The sequence below is a fragment of the Brachypodium distachyon genome, chromosome 1, assembly GCF_000005505.3.
Source record: "Brachypodium distachyon strain Bd21 chromosome 1, Brachypodium_distachyon_v3.0, whole genome shotgun sequence".
Lineage (NCBI taxonomy): Eukaryota > Viridiplantae > Streptophyta > Magnoliopsida > Poales > Poaceae > Brachypodium > Brachypodium distachyon.
In genome coordinates, this window is record NC_016131.3 from 41,418,760 (window position 1) to 41,441,204 (window position 22,445).

At 46.8% G+C, this 22,445-nt stretch overlaps 1 protein-coding gene across 1 annotated transcript; it reads left to right on the plus strand.

Annotated features, from left to right (window-relative positions):
- The first annotated feature begins 4,099 nt into the window (after positions 1-4,099).
- LOC104582203 (nuclear transcription factor Y subunit B-8) lies at positions 4,100-20,914 on the plus strand. The gene is given in 3 exon segments (XM_024457995.1): positions 4,100-4,499; positions 10,042-10,088; positions 20,510-20,914. Coding segments are annotated over 3 exon segments (852 nt in total).
- The last annotated feature ends 1,531 nt before the right edge of the window (positions 20,915-22,445 follow it).

Consider the following 22,445-nt stretch of genomic DNA (forward strand, 5'->3'; position numbering starts at 1 on the left):
AGACAAGACACCATATGGTAAACAATTGCCTGCCATGTATGTCCATAATTGCCTGTATTACTCAAAACACAAAATATTTTACGAAGTTTCCAATTTAATAGGAAGTACAAATCGAACCCTAAAAATGTCTGGTCCCCCATTCGAGGCGTTCGCCCTTCTATGCATGCATTCGGAAAGGAAACCAATCACTATCGCAAGACTGACCCTGGAATCCGTCAGACGGGTCAACTGGTCGACACGCGTCCTCCTCGGACCAACATGCCCGCATCTTTTCCTATAAAAGGGAAATTGCTCGGTTATTTGTCCCTTACCAGTCACCGAGTCTTCTTCTGCTCTTTTCTCCTCAATTCCTACCTACAAATGATCTCATACACACAGCGTCCCAACGCAGCGACCAATAACGCCTGCAGCCCCGCCCACTGCTGTTGGCAACTGCTTTCGCTATACCGCTCTTCTTGGCTGCAGAGGTTCCTTGTTTCTCCACACCTCTCGTGCCTCCTCTTCCTTTTTGAGATCCACCTCTTCGATCATCCTGCTTTGCTATTGTGGCTGCATGGATGGCTTCATAAAGGTTGAATTCACGTCATTAGGCTTCAAAAAAACATCAGGATTGAGGGAAATGGGTTTGTGGTATCTTTACCTTATCCGGCTCAGACGAGACTCTGAGAAGCTCAAATCAGTGAAGGCGGCGCCTCAGATGCGTTCCAGTGGCCAGGTCAGTGAATTTGAAGTTTTAGATATTGCAAGCATTGTTTCAATAGATAGCTTCATTAACTAGCTAGATGGTGCTACCGAACCTGTCTAGAACCACATTACCTTGTCTAGATTGTCAATGTATACTGGCACTAATCATATATTGGAAAAGATCGATAAATATAAAATATTTGTATCTTTTCATTAAATTTTAGAAGAGGATAAATGGACAGCTAGCTCATTACCTCATTTCATAAGCCCTCCTTTGGCCACCACAGCCAAAATACTCTTGTGGTTCTTTGCGGTTTACTGCTTAACTTGACTGGAAAATGTGTACAAGTTTGCATTCAGTAGCCAGAGAGTAACCAGCTAAGTGGCCTCCGGTAGTCCACTATATAGCGGGTCAAGCTAGTAGAGCCGTAGAGGCAATTTCATTCAAGAAATGGCCTTGCATAGATGGTCGATCAATATGAACATTAATGGCAAATAGAAAAACAAATATAAATATTAATTAAATGTGAATGTAACCGTTGGGAGCCATATAGGATCCAGCTTTGCTAGTCTTTCTTACTTTTGACCGAAGATGACGGATATATTGACAACTCGTTTTAAAATTGTAATTTAGCGGCAGAGATGTACTCGATCTGTCTGATTTAAGAGTGCATGCACACATCTAAAGTTTTAATTTTGATCATCAATTACCAATAATATGTTGATTGTGTGGCATAAAAACTATAACATCAGAGACTTTCTCGATACGAAATTAATAGTACACTTTTTATGGCACACAACAAAAATATATAGTATTACTCTACTTAGTGGTTAAAGTTACACTTAACCAGAACATATCTTCATGCTCACTAAAACTGGACCGACGGAGTAAGTGGCAGCGGTCAGGAACTACGCGCAAGAAAAACGACCCCAGCTCAGATGGACGTGTGTTAAATAGAAGATAGCTTAATTAGCTTAGCTTGACGGTGCTATACCTTAGCTCAGGTCTGCCTGTCTAGAGCCACATTAGCTTGTGCACATGGTCGATGTATACTGAAAATAACCATATTGGAAAAAATAAGTATTAAATATTATATCTTGTCAATTTAGAAGAAGACAAATGGACAGCTAGCTCATTTCGTAAGCCCTTCCCTGGCCACCAAATAATCATGAGGGTGTTTGCGGTTTACGACCTCACTTGCCTGGCATATGTGGACTGGTTTGCATACAGTAGACCCCGAGGGCCCGAAGAATAACACTCGGCAAAGTTATCGGCCCTCGGCAAAGAGCTGTTTCCCGAATTCCCGGTAGATTGCTTATGTTGAAGTTCAAATTTAACCACTAGCACAAATACTATGTGTGTTGTGTGCCATAAACAATGGACTATTAAATTTGTATTAAAAAAGACAATGATGGCCGGCATAGTTTTTATGCGCCATAATCTACAAATTATCGGTAATTGATGATCTTGATGATCAAAATAAAAACTTTAGATGTGTGCATGCACTCTAAAATCGGACTGCTATAAAAACTTTAGATGTGTGCAGAGATGTACTCGATCTGTCTGATTTAAGAGTGCATGGACACATCTAAAGTTTTAATTTTGATCATCAATTACCAATAATATGTTGATTGTGTGGCATAAAAACTATAACATCAGACTTTTTCAATAAGAAATTAATAGTACACTTTTTATGGCACACAACAAAAATAGTATTAGTCTACAAGTTACACTTAACCAGAACATATCTTCATGCTCACTAAAACTGGACGGACGGAGTAAGTGGCAGCGGTCAGGAACTACGCGCAAGAAAAACGACCCCAGTTTAGATTGACGTGTGTTAATTAAATAGCAGATAGCTTAATTAGCTTAGCTTGACGGTGCTATACCTTAGCTCAGGTCTGCCTGTCTAGAGCCACATTAGCTTGTGCACATGGTCGATGTATACTGAAAATAATCATATTGGAAAAAATAAGTATTAAATGTTATATCTTTTCAATTTAGAAGAGGACAAATGGACAGCTAGCTCATTACTACCTCATTTCGTAAGCCCTTCCCTGGCCACCAAATACTCATGAGGTTGTTAAGTTTGCGGTTTACGACCTCACTTGCCTGGCATGTGTGGACTGGTTTGCATACACTCGGCAAAGTTCTCGGCACTCGGCAAAGAGCTGTTTTCCCGGTAGATTGCTTATGTTGAAGTTCAACTTTAACCACTAGCACAAATACTATGTGTGTTGTGTGCCATAAACAATGCGCTATTAAATTTGTATTAAAAAAGACATTGATGGCCGGCATAGTTTTTATGCGACATAATCTACAAACTATCGGTAATTGATGATCTTGATGATCAAAATAAAAACTTTAGATGTGTGCATGCACTCTAAAATCGGACCGCTATAAATTAAAGTTTTTAAATGAGTTGTCAATATATTCGACATCTTTGGCCAAAACTAAAAAGACTAGCAAAGCTGGATCCCATATGAATGGCTCCCAATGGTTACTAGTTACTCTCCTCGCTGGCTACTGAATGCAAACGAGTCCAAATTTGCCAGTGAAGTAAAGCAGAAAAACGCAAACAACCACATGATTATTTTGGATGGTGGCCTAGGGGGGCTTATGAGATGAGGCAATGATTAATTATTTTGGATGGTGGCCTAGGGGGGCTTATGAGATGAGGCAATGATTATTTAATATTTATCTTTTTCCTATTTGTGATTAATGTTTTACATTTATTGACCATCTATGCAATACCATTTCTTGACGGTAAGTGTCTCTACTAGCGTGAACCGTCATATAGCGGTGCTACTTTAGCAGGTTACTTGCTGGCGACTGAATGCAAGCCAGCTAGCAGTGGCAGAGCTAGACGAGAATGACTTTCTGAACCGCAGCGGTGAGAAGGGGGGCAGGGGGGTCGGCAGCAGTGTGCGGTCAAGGTGGACCTGGGCCCTTGGTGCTCTAATGTGGCGCTTTTGCAGAGAGAATGACAAACTCGTAAACTAATCTCTTGCTAGTCTTGAAAGCTGCAGGGGTCAGAGAAGATGTTTTACCCTAAATTTCCCATATAAGGTATTAATTAAAAAAATTGTGGTACGCCCCCTCTAGCTCCGCCAGTGCAAGCCAGTCCTCTTCTAGCTTTCACATTTGCCAGTCAAGTGAAGCAGTAAACCACAAACAACCACATGACGTAATGAGCTAGCTGTCTCTCCATGCCATTTGTCCTCTTCTAATTTGATACATCGACCACGCGCACAAGGTAAATGTGGTTCTACACAGGTTTACCTGCATGAGGTAAGGCATAGCACCGTAAGCTATCTGCGAAGAAGAGCGCACAGCACTCCCCACACTCACTCCCCGGCCAGTCCCCACAGTCCATCCACAAGCCCTAAAGGAAAGCGTGACTAGCACCTTCCCATGGAGAAGAACGGCGAGGTTCCCAACACCGGAGCACCTTCTCCCTCCATGGAGAACAGCGGCGGGGCTCCCAACACCGGAGCACCTGAGGAGGTGCCGCCGGTGGTGGAGGTCCGGGAGCAGGACCGGCTGATGCCGATCGCGAACGTGACCCGCATCATGCGTCGCATGCTCCCTCCCCATGCCAAGATCTCCGACAACGCCAAGGAGCTGATCCAGGAGAGCACGTCCGAGTTCATCAGCTTCCTCACGGGCGAGGCCAATGAGCGGTGCCTGAAAAGCCGCCGCAAGATCCTCACCGCCGAGGACATCCTCTGGGCCATGGACAACCTCGGCTTCGACGACTACGTCCAGCCCTTCACGGCCTACCTGCAGCGCATGCGCGACATCGAGAACAACAACGGCGTCGGCGTCGTCAACAATCGTCTTGCCGCTGCCACCGGGCCAAGGGCGCCGGCGCCGGCGCCGCCGCTCGTGCCTGTGCCTGTTGCCGCGGCAGCCCAGGGGCTGATGCAGATGCAGCGTGGTGCCATGTACGCGCCGCGGCCACCAGCCCCGGTGCAGCAGCAGGGGTATGCCATCGGCGCCATGCCATTGCAAGTCCGCGCGCCGCCGCCGCCCTTGGGTGGACAGCGCCCCGTTGGGGACGGGGAAGGAAGCAGCCGCGGAGAAAAACCTGCGGACGGGGAAGGCAGCAGCCGCTGAGACGTTGGGGACGAGGGAAGCTCGCCGTCGAACTAGCTAGGCACTGGGTTGGGTTCCCAGCAGCAGAATCCTCAATCATCGATTAATCGTCTCTAATAAGGATCGAGTAGCTAGCTAGACAGTCGTAGGCATTCGATTGATCGCTAGCTAGCCGTGTGTAAGTTTATTTCTGTCTCCGGCGTTGTTTGCCGTGTTCCTAGTTTGTGTTCTTTTACTTCGATGTTGTTCCGTTGCCTTAGTTTGTATTCTAGCTTGCAGTCTTGGCTGCTGCAGTTATCGATTCTGCGCTGGAAGATTGTCGCCGATTAATAAAGTTGCTTAATTTGGTTTCTCCTAGTTGTGGTTGTTGATTGTTTGATAGTCGATCCTGCTAAAAACGCAGTCCACCCCAGTTGCATACATCATTCTACCACTAACCTTTTTTTTACAGGAATTAATTAAGGAATGAAGAATTTTATATGAATAAAATGTATAGAGTTGGTTTGGTTTTTTACCGAGATATATATACTCGATCACTTACGGTCGACCATATACGCCGAGGTCTCGGCTTACTACACTCACGCATGTTTTGGTCCAACCCATCCCCATCATTATTAATCGATCTCTTCCGATCAAATATCGATTATATGTTGCTATGTTGCTTCGCGTTCCTACTTTCTGTTCTCATGTGCTGAAGTTTAGAACACGACGACACCACCAGCGCCTCCTCGGCCGTTGCTGCCATGCACCGCCTATCCTGCGCCCTTGTCACCGCCTCTCCTTCGCTATTTCTTCTCCACCCAGCGAATACAATGTATGCTACGATGCAAGAGGTGGAGAAGGGAGGGCTCCTAATTAAGCCTCTCCTTTAAACAGTAATGTCTAGTTTTTATTTCTACGTTCCTCCAAAATCTCTTCCATTGGATCGTCAAAATTAAATACTCCCTCTGATCCATATTATTTGTCTCAAATTTGCACAAATATGAATGTATCTGTGTTTAAAAGCGTCTAGATACATGTAATATTTCGACAAGTAATATGGATCGGATGGAGTATTAAACTTCCGCAAGAAACATATTTTTATGTGTATGCAAAAAAAAAATTAACATCGTTGCAACAATATTGGTCTCTCAAAAACACCTTTTGCAACATTTTACCCATGTCAACATATCGTAAAATATATATATCGTCTGTGCAATAAATCCCGATTTATTGTAACAAAACACAAAGAGAAACAATCACAATACCTGCAGTTAAAAATCACGGTTTGCAACATTTTGACATAGCTTATGCATCAACGAAAAATAACATTTGTAGCATCAGAACATCTCCCGCAACACACAAAACCATCACAACATACACTACTACAGAAAGGCTTATCCGTGTCGGTCGAAAAAGCGCATCACTAACGGGCGGGACGCTTGCCACTAACTTCCATCATCAGTGGCGGGCGGTCCACCCGACACTGATGATGCCTAACATCGGTATCGGGCGCCAACGTGACCGACACTGATGATATGTCGGTCGCTGGGTGTATCAGTGTCGGTCGCGGTGTCGGTCGAGCGACCGACACTGATACGTTTTCCAGTAATTAAAAATAATTAAATAATTTATTCCAGAACACAGAATATACAGCACATATATTAACAGAAATACACACCATATGAACAGCACATGTATTTCGAATTAAAACCACAGCCACATTATTCAAAGCATGCATATATATCCCATGCATCCTTCACTTCACGACATTAATTACAAAGTCTAAGAATTTCTTAGCACAATCAAATTTGAAGCTTTTATTGTCGGTGAACCCTAGTAATCACGGGTTCCACGCATTCGAAGAAGTCCCCACTCGGCTTGATAACCTCGTTGTTGATGAAATGGGCGAACTCCCTCTGAATGTTATACACGAGCCATTTATGTCTGTGTACATTAACCATTCGGGGCTGCCAGTACTCTTCCATAGCCTGGACTATACCTAGGCAAACCCTGAGCCGGGCCGGGTCGGGCCGGGCTTCATAAAAGCCCGACAGTCAAACCTGAAGCCCGAGCCCGGCCCGAAGCCCGGAAAATAGGGTTTTTAAGCATTAAAATAATTATTTTCACAATAAATAAATGTATTTTTATATCTATTTTTCCTAAAAAAATACTCAATTTAAGCCATTTTGGGCTTTCGGGATGGGCTTTGGGCAGAAAAGTGAAACATGGGCCTAGCCCGGTACACCGGGCTTCAAGCCGGGCCACCCATGCCCAGGTATAGCCTGGACTGACCCCTTCTTCTCAGGTTTAGAGAGGCTGGCATTCTCCATAAGGATGTGACAGCAGTAGTGTCCACAGTACACAGTGCCGAGCGGCTATTGATTGCAGGGGAACTTGTGGTTGTGGTGAAGCTGCTCGCCATAGCCTTTGCCAGCTAAATTTTCAAATCTCGCACATTTCCAAGCAGTGTCAATGAGTGTTTTGATTGGTTTCCAGTAGCGACCTCGAGCACCCTTCGTGTTAGTAGTGGATCAAAATAGTTTACCGAGAACCAAGGCAAAATCAAGGCTATTGTCACCCAATCGTCTCGGTTTTCAAGAGAACCAAACTTTAGCAAGGGTGTATAAGAAATAGGACTGAATTAGAGAAACAAAAAGTGGCATATAATTCAACTTACCCCACATTAACGAAGAAGAGGATATATTCGCTGTCACAGTATTTATTCAGATAGGCCTGCATGTATTTCAGCACGAGATCTCTTGAATGCTCCATTTTTGCCTCTAGACTGATGTCATTGTAGTTGAACACCACGGGGTCAAGTATGGTGGCGTACCAGTGGCCCATGGGGTCCCACTGATACGGGACACGTGGGTCGCGAGTGACAAAGCCCCGCCAGGATTGGCCTCCCGGGAACGATAGGCCCGGGAAGCCCGCCTCAAGGAGACGGTCGTTGGCGAAGACAAAGCCAAGGGCCGGAACAGGAGAAACACCCGCTTCGATGGGTACCCGGGAACTCTGGTCCCGGGAAGTGGAAGGAACGATGCCCCGGCAACTAGCCGGGTGCGCTAGCCGGGAAGGAGCTCCCCAGCAACCCGCGCTCGGGCATGCAGGTGGGGCCCGCGGAACAGTGAAGTCAGGACGAGCGAGCGGACGCAGTGCATTTAATGCACCGACAGGAGTCACATCGGCAGGGCTAGTCTTGCTCAACAAGGCTAGAGCGCCTACCCTATAATCCATTTTTATCTACCGTGTACAGTGGCCCGGGCGCTTCATGGCGCCCAGCGTGGATCAACAGTAATGTAATTCCTGTGGCAATGACATGCGTGTAGGAAACGTGTCGTGCTACATGCATCGGCACATGTGGTATCCCCTTGTCTATAAAAGGAGGACCAATGCCACCGGTCAAAGGGTTCCAGTTAGACCCACCATTAGTAGTAGCAAGGAGTATTGCTCCTGTTCACAGCAAATTCTCTTAGGAGAACAAGTAGCTCCCCCGAAAACACCCCGGGGCAACCTGTAAACACACACATTCTCGTGAATACATCACAGAGCAGGACGTAGGGTGTTACACCTCCGGGTGGCCCGAACCTGGGTAAACTCACGCGTCGACACCTCGTGTCTTTGGTCACGTCGGCGATCGCCAGAGCAATCGCCTTGCCCTCCACCAAACCAAAAAGGGGGTGCTCGGCATCCCCGGTGCCGGAGACCCGTGCTCCGACATATGGCTACTTTTGTTGTCTCTAGTCGCAAGGCTTCCCTTATTTGGTAGGCACACCACACTCTTAACAGGTTGGCTTCAAGCTTTTGGCGGTTGAAGAGGTGGAACAATTCGTTGAACTCCACACCAATGGTCATATCATGTTTTTGAATGCCCCCATCTGATACGTTATAGAAGCAATAGTATTTTGGGATTCAAACATTGATTTGTTGGGCATGCTGTTGGGAACCAGCTGATGCCTGCATGTACAAATGATGAAGCTCTTGCATTTCTCTTGACAGACGTCTGAGGTCATTTTCGATGACCATCGGTCTTCCAGGGTAGAAAATAAGCACCCAGGAGCCCTCCCTAGCCATGAAATAGGATCCGTCGTCCAATTTCTCGCCTTCACAGGGGTTCTTCAGTATAACATCAGTCCTATTGTCTTCCCAATTTCCAATTATGTCAGGCACATAGGGCGGTTCTCTAACATCAGATTTGTCCTTCGAGGAGTCTTTGATGGTCCTGCCGCTGCGCCCCCTCTTTTTATGTTTCCTCCTATTGTCCCAATGTTTTTGCTCCCCTGCCTTTTACTTGTCGTCGATCTTGCGGCCACCCATGGACTCAGCGGCGCCCAAGAGAGAGAAGCTAGGAGGGATGCTACCAGCCTTTGCCGACCCTGTGGTTTGGCTATCTTTTAGCTGTGAAGGCAACGACCACGCCCGCTCTTCATCTCCGCCGTCATTGACAGGAGGCAGTATCCTAGGGGAAAGGCTGAGCGGAGATTGAGGAGTACCTTTGTGGGCGGAGGGAATGGAGTCAAAGAGGGGCGGCTTTGGTTGTAGAGAGATACCAGGCTCCTAGGCCACATTATGCGGTAGTTTGGACAACCGCCTAGGATGTTCACACCTTCCTTCGGAGGTAGCAGGATAGCATAATCATGATGCTCCTCGACGACGGAGTCCACCATCACACTCACTTGTGTGTCGTTCATAAGAATGTCGTGTACCAATGGCGGTGATTCTCTGGGCATCAGGCGGCCAATGGCGCCTACAGGCTTCCCAGGCTTGTCTACGTGAATACGATACTTCCCCGATGCCTGCGCGTAACAACAGAAGGCATGTGCGTAAGAGCTTAATTCACGAAGGTAAGGAATGAAAAGAGTTCGAAAAGCATGCTTACTGGGATGTTGTCGCTCGGACCCAGATCGTTATCCTGGATGCCCTCGCTTGGGTCCGGTTGGCTAGCGGGGGGGTTGTCCATGCTAGGAGCTGGGCTGTAACCTGGGGTATAGTTGTCTTCTTCGTCCAAATATGTGTCGGAGGTGGCGCTGCACCTCAGCGGGGTGCTCTTTCATGGGGAAGAGGAGGAAGAGCAGGAAGGAGGTTCCTCGGACCATCCATTCCTTGCCCAAATATGCCTTGAAGGACGGGGTGCTCTTTGGCCAATGCCGACACCAACTGATGGACGTCATGCACTGCAAATTGTCTTGATACCAAACTTCCCTCCTCTCGCACCTCCACTCGCGCCACTGCCTTAGCTTGTTCTATTATTTCAGAATCAGTGGCGATCCTTTTCTGGACCATGCTTCGCTTCGAAGCAGGCGGGAAATAATCATCCCAGCATGCACCTTCGCCTTCCCCGAGTACACGGCCCGTGTGCTCAGCATTTTGCAAGCCGGCGGTCACAGCCGACTCCTCCTCTTGCTCTGCACAGAGTCGCCGGAGCAGTCTGACTTTGCCTTATTCTCCTCCCATTTGTGGGCATTTTCTTGTTATCATAAGATAGGACCAATGTGAGTATATATGGATGAGTGTCATAATTAACGCCGAAAACGAAAGCACATGAACTCTTACCGTAAAAATTTTAACAGGCTCTTGCATCGGCTCATTGCCCACCCACTCCTCTGGTGTCATGTGCTGACGTGCATAGCACATGGATCCTGCAGCATGTCATGCACTGGAGGCACCCTCCCTAACGCCTCGAGCTGACGGTCCTGCTTGCTCCAGACCTTCCTCTTCCTCTCTTTCCCTCCACTCCCTAGCCTGTGGTTGAACGGTTTCATTGCACGCAATGCCCTCATACGTTCACTCTTCGCAATGAAGGCAGGGTTAATCGATTCCTTCTTGAATTGTTCCCATTGGGCCTCATCAATTATCTGCGGCCATTTCTTCTTGAGCAACTCATAGGGTTTGTCCAGCCACTTTCTAGCGGTGGTTTTCCAAGTAGCAAGACCATTCCGCAATGCTATATTGGCCGCCGCTTGAAATCGCTCCCTCCACTCATCACTGACATGGAACCTCTTTTCAACGTCCGTCATGCGGACGTTTCTAACGACATCATTGATGTCATTCCACTCGTCAGTGATTTTACAATGTTTACGAGCAATAGGTCCATAGGTGTTTGAGAAGATCTTCTATGCCTTCACCGGCGACACTGAGCGGCCTCTATCAGAATACCTAGTGATGACGACGTAGCAAAACTCCCTCAAGTTGTGACTCCCCCTCGACGTCTTCTTCCTTGGCTTCTTAGCCGTAGAAGCAGTTGGCTGTGAATTACCGTCTTCCACCCGTCGCTCATTGTCTTGCTCTTCTGAACCAGAGCTATCATCGCCAGAGCTGGCAGCTTGCGATCTCGATGAAGACTCTTCAGGAGCTACTTCCTCGTTTCGATCTACTTCCTCGCGAGCTACTTCCTCAAGAACTGATTTCTGGCTACTCTTGCCCATTTCGTACATATGCCATCAAAACCATCAAATATATAGCGGCCGAAAATTTCAGCATGACCTATGCTAAAAAAAACTAGCAAATTTTGTCTACTGGGAGTTAGAAACCTGTATAAAAATCCCACCCGCATATGTACCCCCTCGGCACAATGGCCGGCCCCTTCTCCAATGACCCGACATGATGGTCAGGCCTACAATTCACATGAGCATCATATAAAAAATGACATGACTGCACCAACATATATGTGAATAGCTATATGTAAACAGCAGCAATATATTTTTCACATCATATGTAAAGAGCAGAAGCTAACAAATTTTTCACATCATCTATTATTATAGGGGTTTTTTCATTTCTAGAATAGGGTTTTACATTCCATTTTGAAGAAATTTGACGAAATTTCACTAACATGATAAGCAGCAGCTAACAAATTCACATCATATGTAAACAGGAGGAGCTAACAAAAAATTTCACATTTACATTCCACTTTAAGGAAATTTGAAGAAATTTCACTAACCTAGAATTGAAGGGCGTCAAGGGCCGAGGCAGCGCTCGGGGGTGGAGGAGGCCGGGGGTTCGGGGGCGGAGGAGGGCGAGGGCTTGGGGCAGCAGCGCGGAGGAGGAGGAGGAGGGCGAGGGCGGCGCGGGGTCGACGACGGCGGCGGCGCGGATATATATCCGGCAGGGCCTCGTCCGCGAGAGGTTAGAGCCCACTGCTGGTCGGCTGTGTAGACAACGCGCGGGCAAGAAGAATGACGGGCTTGGGTTTGCATCGTTCTTTTTATATGCTGAAACACATCTGTAACAGGCGACTAACAAAACGTCCGCCACTGATATGTGCTATTCATCAGTAACGGGCGGCTAACACAACGCCCGCCACTGATATGAACTCATCGGTAATGGGCGACTAACACCACGCCCGCCACTGATATGTGGTACTCATTAGCAACGGTCGACTAAGAAAACGCCCGCCACCGACGTACATATTAGGCACTGCTATTGAATTCATAAAATATTATAGGAACGTTTAAAAAATTTAAAACCTGTCCTTTTGAGTGTTTTAGGACATGGACTTGTCACATTCAAGAGATGAAACAAAAACAATTAAAGTTTGATGAATAAATTCATGCATTTTCAGTGTTATTTGTGCTAAATTAAATTTAAAAAATTCATCACATAATACCTATAATTTTGGATTGAATTTTTGGGAGTGACAAAGCCATGTACTAACATGCGTACACGAAAGTACATCGATCACATAATTTCATTAGTACAAGTTTGCACTCAAATTCAATACAAGTACATTACAATGTAACTACTAGGCCGTCTCCTTCCTTCGGTAAGTCATTACTTCACTCCTCGCGGTGCTTCTGAGGTAGGCTTTTTGTGGTTTCTCGTTCCTATCAATGCTTCTTTTCCCTCTCCTTTTCCTCGTTTCGATTGTGCGTTCCGCTAGCTTCTTCATCATCTGCGGCGGTCGTCGGATCATGGAAACCATCGTAGTCTTCTTGTGAAGTAACTCCGTCCACTCCAACAATGCTTCTTTTCCCTCCTCAGACGACGATGTGGCCTTTATTTGTCGGGCCGTATGTAGAATACCTGCTTGCATTGTTTAGCAAAGACCCATGGTTTCTCTCTTGCTGGGATTTTTCTCACGTCAACTTGTTCACGAGGGATCTCAGGAGGTAGCACCATCGTCGTGAACCTGTGACTTTCTGTTTTGTCACCTTTGGTCCATCTTACACGGAACAATGGGCTCTTTGTGATCGAGTACTTCAATTCCCAGATCTCTTCGATAACGCCGAAGAATGCTTTGGTTTTGCTATTGTTGTCGGTCGCGGTCTGAGAAGTCATGACTACACCACTATTTTGATACGTGCTTTTACGGTCCTGAGACGCGGTGTAGAAGGTAGAGCCGTCGATCGCATATGACTGCCAAGTAGAGGCGTGGTAGGCATGAGGTTCCCGTGATAAACATGCAATCGTATCTTCGGATTCATTGGTCGTCTCCCAGCCGTACTAATAATTCTTCAGCCACGCTGCGAATGTTTTATTGTACTCCCAGTGGATCCAGACTTCTCCTCTTTTAGGGTTTTCATTTCGCAGCTGTTCCATGTGCATTTCCTGATATGGCAGGCAACAATTGACAATTCAACACAACCAAATGTGTTCTTTCAAAGCTAGCTTCCCTTTCTCTTTCATACACATTAAGGTATGTATGTCCAAGGCCACCTTCGCCATCTAGCTTGCCCTATTGCCGTGATTCGGGAACACTTATTGATTTCTGATCTGCCAACCAATCCGTGCAGAACTCGATGCACTCTTCTGCCCTAAAGCCTTTCACGATGCTACCTTCCGGACACGATCTGTACGAATGTAGCGCTTCATAACCATACATCGATGCAGGAACGAGGGCCCTAGGGACAAGATCTCATCGCATATGTGGATCATTAGATGGACCATGATATCGAAGAATGTCGGAGGCAAGAACATCTCAAATTCGCACCAGAATTTGTATCATACTGTTCTGTAGTAACAAGCATCATTTACGATGATTGACTTCTACGAAATGATGTCAAAGAAGTCGCAAAGCTTCATGATTGTCTCCATGATACCTTTGATTGCGACTGGAAGTAACTAATTGAGTATGACATGGCAGTCGTGAGACCTCATGCCAGATAGTTTGTGACTCTTCATGTCAGCTAGATGCTTGATGCTCCACGAGTAGTTCAATGGCACTTTAATGCCCTGCAGGCACTGGCACATTCTATGCAACTCGTCTTTTTACAGATTGTAACAGGCAAGACGACATCGCGTGGTCACCGTCACAAAACCATTCTTGTCTACTGTCGACACTTGTTCTTGCCCCACAGCTCTTTTTCTAATAGACATTAGTTCCAAGTCCTTCCGTGCATTGGGTCCATCTTTCGTCTTCTCTGAAATGTTCATCAGCACCCCGCAGGCTATCGCATACGTTTTTTTCTATGTGCATCACATCTATGCTGTGACCGCATTCTAAATGTGGCCAATACTCCAGGTCCCAAAATACAAACCTCCTTTTCCACACGACGCCTTCCGGTTCCTTATGTATCTTCGCAGCAATCTTTCCGAGGACAACTTCCAGATCGTTCACAATTTCTAAGATTTGCCGACCAGACTTCTCCTTCAGCGTTGTCCCGTGCTTCGTCTTCCCAATGAAGCTTTCCTTGTCATCTCTCCAAGGGTCTTTAGCATCCAACCACTTTCGGTGGCCCATGTAAACAATTTTGGATGAAGCGGGCAACTTCGGTGATGTCGTGTTTTCCCAGCACTTTGTATAGGCCTTGTAGCCATGTGTCACCTGGCATGAAGTATTTCCATTCGGGGAGTAGTCATGCACGCAAGCCAGCAGCGCTGCTCTCAGCGTGAAGTACTCCCTCCTATTTGCGTCCAAAACCACTATGTCAGGGTTCCAAAGCTGCTTCAGCTCATTCTTCACTTCCTGTAGATACACATTTAGGTCAGCTCCCGGCTGCTTTGGACCCTCTATGAGCATGCACATGTGGATATACTTCCTCTTCATGATTAACCATGGAGGAAGGTTGTAGACAAACAAGATCACTGGCCATGTGCTGTGCTTGCTGTTCATGTTTCCGAAAGGATTTATCCCGTCAGACCGAGCCTCAGGTTTCTGGGCTCCTCGCCGAAATCTGGAAATGTCGTGTCAAAAGTTCCACCATTGAGTCCCATCAGCAGGGTGTCTTAGGACCCCAGGTTCCTCCTTACGGTAGTGGCCGTCAGGATCGATTGACACCTGGGCCGGATCGTGATGGATGAGATACCTCGTGTCCTTAAGGTTCTGAATCCAACGCTCAAATCGGCCACCGCACGAAAGATACTAGACAGACTTTGCTGGCCTACCCTTCATCACTTCTTCCCCATCGTCTTTGCCAGCTCTGGCATTTTTCTTCTTGTATCTCGATGCACCGCATATGTGGCAACTCTCATGGTTCTCGTACTCTTCAATGTATACCATGCAGTCGTTTGGACATGAATGATGTTTCACGTAATCTAATCCAAGTGGGAATGTAATCTTCTTCACCTTGTATGTGCTCTTAGGCAACTTGTTTGGCTGTGCAAAAACCGAAGCAAGGTAACTCAACAATTCCGTGAAGCCCTTGTCTGACCAGCATGATGCTGTCTTCAGCCACAGAAGTTCGAGCGTTACTTCGAACACGTTTTTTCCTTCGCCAGCTCCATCATACAAGGGTGTGTTTGCGTCCTCCACCATTTTTTTGAACTTCATATACTCTGTCTCATCGTCGGAGTCCTCCAGCTGGTCTCGTAGTTACGGGCCATCTAGCATTTTGTCAATCCTGCCACGTGGAGCTCCTTCACCTTCCACATTCACCTCCTGATCATCGACCATTACTTCCTCCTCGGAATCATCTGCCAGATCATATTGCATGCCATGATCATCTTCGCTGCCGCTACTGACATCCACCGCATCCTCCTCGTGAGAAGTCCAGCGTGAATAACCTTCCACAAAATCCGATGCCAGCACGTGCATCTGAACATCTTTGGCTTCATCATGGATGTGTTTCCACATTTGCGACATGGCAACACATCATCCCAAGGCCTTTTATTTCCATATTAGCTTTGGCGACTTCAAAAAAGATCGTCCATTCAGTTATCCAACTAGCATTTCCTTGCATTACATCCAACAACGGTCCTTTGATCTACAAGACAATTCACAAGAAAAACACAAAGCAAAATAGTTAGGCTAATAATTAACAAGGGGATTAAGGCGGTTAAAAGGGGGGGGGGTTAAGGGGTTAACTAGGAATTTGAAATTTGGAGCTAGGGAGTTTGAAATTGGGGATATTCGGAGATAAATTGGAGGCCGGAGCAAGAGCTCGCAAGGGAGAGGGAAGCTCGGGGCGACGACGAGGAGGGTGCAATTTGGCCGGCAGGCGGACCTAAAAAAATGGAGCTTCAACGGCGGCCGGCGGCCGAATGTAGCTAGCTAAAGGCCAGAGAGAGAGAGAGAGACAGAGAGAGATCGGGGTGGGGAAACAGAGGGGAGGGAGGAGAGAGCTCGCAAGGGAGGGGAGAGAGAGAGAAATAGAGCTCTAGAGAGGGAATTCATGGCGGCCGGCGGCCGAGCTAGCACGCAAAATAATGGATCGGAGCTTAATTGAAGGAAGAAAAGAAGACATGCGGCTGGGGGAGAGAGGAAGAAGAGGAGAGCTACCTGTTGGGCGCCGTCGCCATGGTTGATTTTGCTAGGGCTTTGACGGTGCCGGAAGCGGAAGTGACCGCAGCTGGTCCGTGAAGACGCGCAGCGCGACCAGCTGCGGCTCTGTCCGAACTATTTAAATTGCGCGGATCATCAGTATCTGTCGCACTTAAAACGACCGCCCATGAAGCTAAGCCGTGTATCACTCGCCAACAGTCGCGGGCGACCGCGAGTGATATATAACACATCAGGGGCGGGCGGGCCATGAGCGACCGCCACTGATAAGTCTCGCCACGAATGATAGAACATCAGTGGCAGGCACGACACCCGCCCGTCACTGATGTTAGGCGGGGTGAAGATGGGCGGCCCCCTGTCTATTCATCAGTAGTGGGCTGACAAGCGACCGATGGTGATGTTTGTCATCAGTAGCGGGTCCGTCCCGCCCACCACTGATAGGCCGTCACCTATACCTCGTTTTGTAGTAGTGATAACGTACTTGTGTATGTACAAAAAAATATGCTTGCTTGTAATATGTCGAAAGTATGTTTGCAATATCAAAACATTCAAATCCAGGGTCACTTCATAGGCATACCCTTTACCACCGGAACGGTATCCGGGAAGCCACGTCTGTTGGGCAAACCCAACATTTGGTATCAGAGCCAAGTTCAAGATTTGAAAACCTGTTGCGAACCCCCCCCCCCTCCCTAATCTTTAAGTTGTTGTCTTCTGCGCTCCCCCTGATCTTGTCTCTCTTTAACATCACGACTCGTTGACTTAGCTCAACGCATGATTCGGATTACCAACCCACGCGGACACATCTCGCGTGCTACGTGCAGATTAGACACATCATTAATCTCAAACCGGAACTCAACTAAACTGGTCACGTTCCCACCACATTCCAAGCTTGATCTTCTCATCGGGACACGCAGATGACCATGCCACCTTGTCTGCACGCACATACATCTCTTGCTCTGATGACACACCATACCGGACAACCTTCGACCATGACGCACTTCCACTGCAATAGAGCCTCACACAGATGAGCACTTGGACACAACTACGACTCATAGACGCTGATCTGGACACACATAACTTCTCAACGAGCTTGCCGAAGACAGTTTGCCCTGATGCCGAGTACTTTTCGACGATCAGTACTATGATCCCCCATTACTAAGAGATCGGCCCACCGCCATGACACTCGATCCAATCCGCTGAACTCTACTCCGGCACAAAGCCGCAGATCGCCCAATCTAATCCGCGGACGCCACTTCACCGCCTTTGCCCGCCTCGAGGTTCTAGGGCATCGCCTCCCCGGGACAAGCACATCTTCAAATCTTGAACTTGGCTCTGATACCAAATGTTTGGTTTGCCCAAAGATCAATCACATGAAGATGCACACGCACATGAGTATCACCGTATTATGGCCAAATGCACCTGTTGAGCCCTGTCTTCTTTTTATTTCTTCTTAACTCAATACTCTCACGACCTTGATTACAAGGCTACATCCGTTGATGTGTATATATACGCATCAAACCTAACAGCCGACGTCACCTGATTCTAGTACTAACCGGACTCCAGTTCTAAACCTACATGGACTCGACAATTACCATGCTATGCAAAGCTGTGCACACCAAATCCTAACCTGGTTACAATCGGACATGACTCTCCTGGACATGCACACTACGAATCAAATTAAGAAATCTATTTAGACTCAAACTCAAGATTAACTCTAAGAACCTCTCCGTCTACCAGACGAGGAAACATAAATTAATGTCATCCAAGCGACCAGAGCCGGCACTTCATAGGCGGAGCCAGGAAAAAAAGTTAAGAGCTAGGGGGCAATTAGATACTCTTAAGCAACTATAATTTAAATTAGAGGAGGCATCGATAAATGATGAAAATCTAAGATTTTCTTTGGTATGCCCATAATTGAGTGGGGGCATTAGCCCCCATGGAGCTTAAGGTGGATCCGTTCATAACGCTTAAGCAAACACCGCCATGGCAACGTACACCTGACCCAGTAGGCGAGGAAATCATGTGAAGAAACACACACCCTTGTTGTTCGACGATTTACCAGATCTCCAAAATGATGACTCCGAGAAGGTATCGAGGATAACACCATCGCCGCCTGCTCCGGTGAAGACTAGAACTTGAGTTTTCAGACGGAGAGCCCGGTCAAGACCCTGATGACGAGGGAGAGGTCAGCTCGCTATATTAGCAAGTGCATGATGGGCGAGGGAACATGGCCCCTCATTTTTTGGCCCCCCCAAAATTTAGTTAAGTACGTGTATCAGTTGCCAGGATGAAATCACTTCTTAAATTCAAACACCAAAAATGCTAATGTTAACAAGGGCCACAATGACGACACTAACAATGTTGAGACTAGCCTGCGGAAATTGATTGGGGCAAATTAATCTTGGTAATGATAGTGATTAAGTCATTGTCTATGCTGATTATTGGGTTGATGCCAACTTAGATAGATCACCTAGAAATAGTATTAAGATAAAGGTTATACAGAAATATGTTTCTATCATAGGGATTTTAAAAATATGACGCCACGTTTCATGTTTAGCACCGGGGCCTCAGATTCCTGGGTTCGCCCAAAAGCGCCCCCATGGAGGGGAATGATGTCCAAGGATGACATCGTAGCCGGTGCTAGGTTTCCGTACACTCACCTCTCGTGTTGACATTCCAATCGAAAAAGCTAACCACCATTAATTACTAACCGACAACCCATCACCTTCTAGTTGTGTGCATGCCTTGAAGCTCATGTCAACTTCATCCACTGTTCCAACCCCAGCGGACAGCAACCCTAGCACGACCTATACAGCCATTGCACTGCCCGCAAGCCTTTACGACGGATCCGCACGGGTACCCCTAGATCTGAATCGTGTGAACCACCACGTGCCACTATGCCACGACCATCATGGATACACGTATGCATGCCGCAACACTTGGGCATGCCCAAACACTAACAACCACCATTGTGCAAGCTGCGAGGAAGCTGCTACCTACTGCGACCACGAACTTGGTGCACCGACCCAACTTCTCAATGCGTAACTGCCGTTATCCCACGGGCTGGTGCACCAGCTCACGCCCACGAGAGATCCCAACCATCTTCGGTAGGGAGGGCAGCCACCACCGCCTCGACAGAGGCTGACAGTGGTAGGGTTCACACATAGCTATCATATTAATTATTACTTATTAATTGACCGGTTTTAATTAGTTTCTTATATTTGGTAGGATAGGCAGGCACGTATTAATTACGACATGTATATCGCTTCCATTGTGTGGAAACTAATTAATTTTTGCCTGGCAGACTTAATGTCACCCATCACCCTGCCTGTATAAAGGCCATGAATGGCAAAGCACAACTGCATAAGGGAAAACATAGGAGAGAGAGGCAGAGATGGAAGGAAGAAACCAAGCAAACGACCATGGCAACAACGCAAGAGAAGGTAAAACTAATATCAAGGGGAAACAAAAGTTACCTCTTAATTCTAAAGATTATATATATATTATATATGAATTGAATCTGCTGACATCCATGGAAATATTATTTTCAAGCATTACCTCAGCAGTTGTTCGGTTCCCGCGTGATTTGAGAGTGCTTTTTATTCAAAAAATATCTTTATCTTCTTTTCTCTAGTGGTTTTTTTATTACAGGATTGCAAACTTTAGAATTTTTTTTCATTTACCGCTACCTGTACATGATTCCAAGTTAAAGAAACTTTTCCAAGGAATCATATGGCTCATGAAAAAAGGATTGCTATGTTGGTCTCGTAGTGCCAAAAGAAAAGAACTGTTTGTGTGCTAGAGCCCCACTGTGATTGGAACTCACACGCACAGTGGGTGTGAGAGTCCTAGCTAGCTAGATGCATGAAAGATCTGAAATAACCCAGATATAACTCAAGTTATTTTCGAAACACCATTCGATTACCCACTTTATTTCTTAAAAATGCATGAATGCCAACATGACAAGGTTTAGCTTAGTGACCTTGTGGAAATTGTTCTCCCCTCTCCCTTCCAGCCTTCATAACATCCCAAATCAATAGTTATTACCCGTTTTTTTCCTATTTGTTGCATCTGACTGCTGTCCCTTTGAGATTATGAAAACAACGAAATTAATTTCTCGTGGCTCAGGAAATTCCACAAGGACGACGTTCCCGACGAGCAACCTGAAGGACGCCGTGGAGCAGAGCGTTGAGCTGTCCCCGCCCGCGGAGCCAAAAAAGATGACCCTGGAAGGCGACAGCGTCCTCGACGACATGGAAGAACTCAGCTTCGACGACTATGTGCAGCCCCTCAGCGATTACCTCCGCCTGTACTACGAGCTCCACGACCTCGTGAGACGTGACGACCGTCAGCCTGCACCACCGCCACCGGCTGCCGCTGTGACGACGGTGGAGATGCCACCGCCACCACCTCCACAGCCGTCCGGAGCTGCAGCCGCAAGCACCTCTAGGATGCCACCTGCTTCTGCTGCTGCCCCTGCCCGTGACGATGAGTGAACGAGCTCAGTGTACTTGGAATTTATGAGAATTTCAGTGACGAGGTTATTGTAAACCTGGAAATCTGGAATATAACTATAGCACTGTACTGTGTTGGTGTCATGATGAGAATAAATGTTTCTTTACCAATCATTCAAGTAGAGGTAATTGTGTGGGAGCCAGGGACGGAGCCAATTCGACATGAGGGGGCGAGTTAGGCTTGGGGGGGTGGGGGGGCGAAATTAGAGACTTAACCTAAATTAGAAATTTAATGAGCTGATTACTAACTATTAGGTAAAATCAAATTTCTTAGGGGGGGGCGTCCCCCTTGTCTCTGTCCCTCGTTGGAGATATTCAAACTTGGCAAGCAGGTTCAGTTTAGTATGAGATCATGAAATTTGCAGTAAAATGGTGCGTAAACTTGGTTTGCAGGTCATCTTGCCCAAAAGTGAGCAATGTCAGCCGTCACGCTGGTACGTTACTTACGGAATCCCCCGCCTCATCTCCTTGTTATATTGGGCTTATGCTCTTGAAACTACAGTGTTCACACTAAATAAAGTACCATATAAATCTGTAGATAAGACACCATATGAGATATGTTGTTTAATTTGTCTTTTATAAAGATTTGGGGTCATGAAGCATTTCTCGAGCGAACCAGTCGACAAGCTCACACCCAAGTCAGATAAGTGCATTTTCGTGGGATATCCTAGGAAAACCTTAAAATGTTACTTATTATTATTTTCTGCGGGGGAAAGATAAAACTTTATTAATGAGGATCAAATAATTACAATCAAGGTTTACATCTCCCAAAATTTCAGGTGGTCCGTGACCAAACCAACTATTATCTCTACCCTCAACTCACGCCAAATTAGCTAGGATATGGCTAACGCGATTCTGGGTTCTGCTGATGCCGATAACAGCAGTCGATCGACTAGTGAGGAGCCTCCGGATAGCCTCGATTCGTCCTGCGTTGGCAGAACGGTTTTCAGTTGTCGTTCTCAGGCAATTGACCACCTCCGCACAATCAGTTTCTAGGGTGAAAGGCACGTTCGAACACTCAAGTGCCAACGCAAGCCCCTCCTCGTAGGCGGCCAGCTCAGCTTCGAAGGCATCCACACAGTAATGGATCGGTTTGCACAGGGCTGCGACAAGGTTTCCTTTAGCATCCCTCAAAGCAGCCCCCATACCCGCACGACCATCTTGTTCACTGAAGGACCCATCCACATTCAACTTCAGCATATTCGAATCCGGCAGTCTCCAGCCAAGCCTATCAGTCGCTTGCGTCTTCCCACTTACATGGACAGATCTCTTAGTTGTCGAATAGGACAGGGTTTGCTTTCCCTTTGCGAGGTCGCTGTCAGGCCATTGCTTAATTAGGAGGAGAGAGTCCATGTACCCAGTGAGGAATCTCTTGTAAGCTTCTATAGGGATGGCCGGCTTGTCGTGGGTGATTTCATTATGCACATGCCAGATGCGCCATAGGAGCATCAGGATCATGGCAATCTGAATCTCATTCTTATTGTCAAGGACATCGAAAATCCACTCTGGGCCA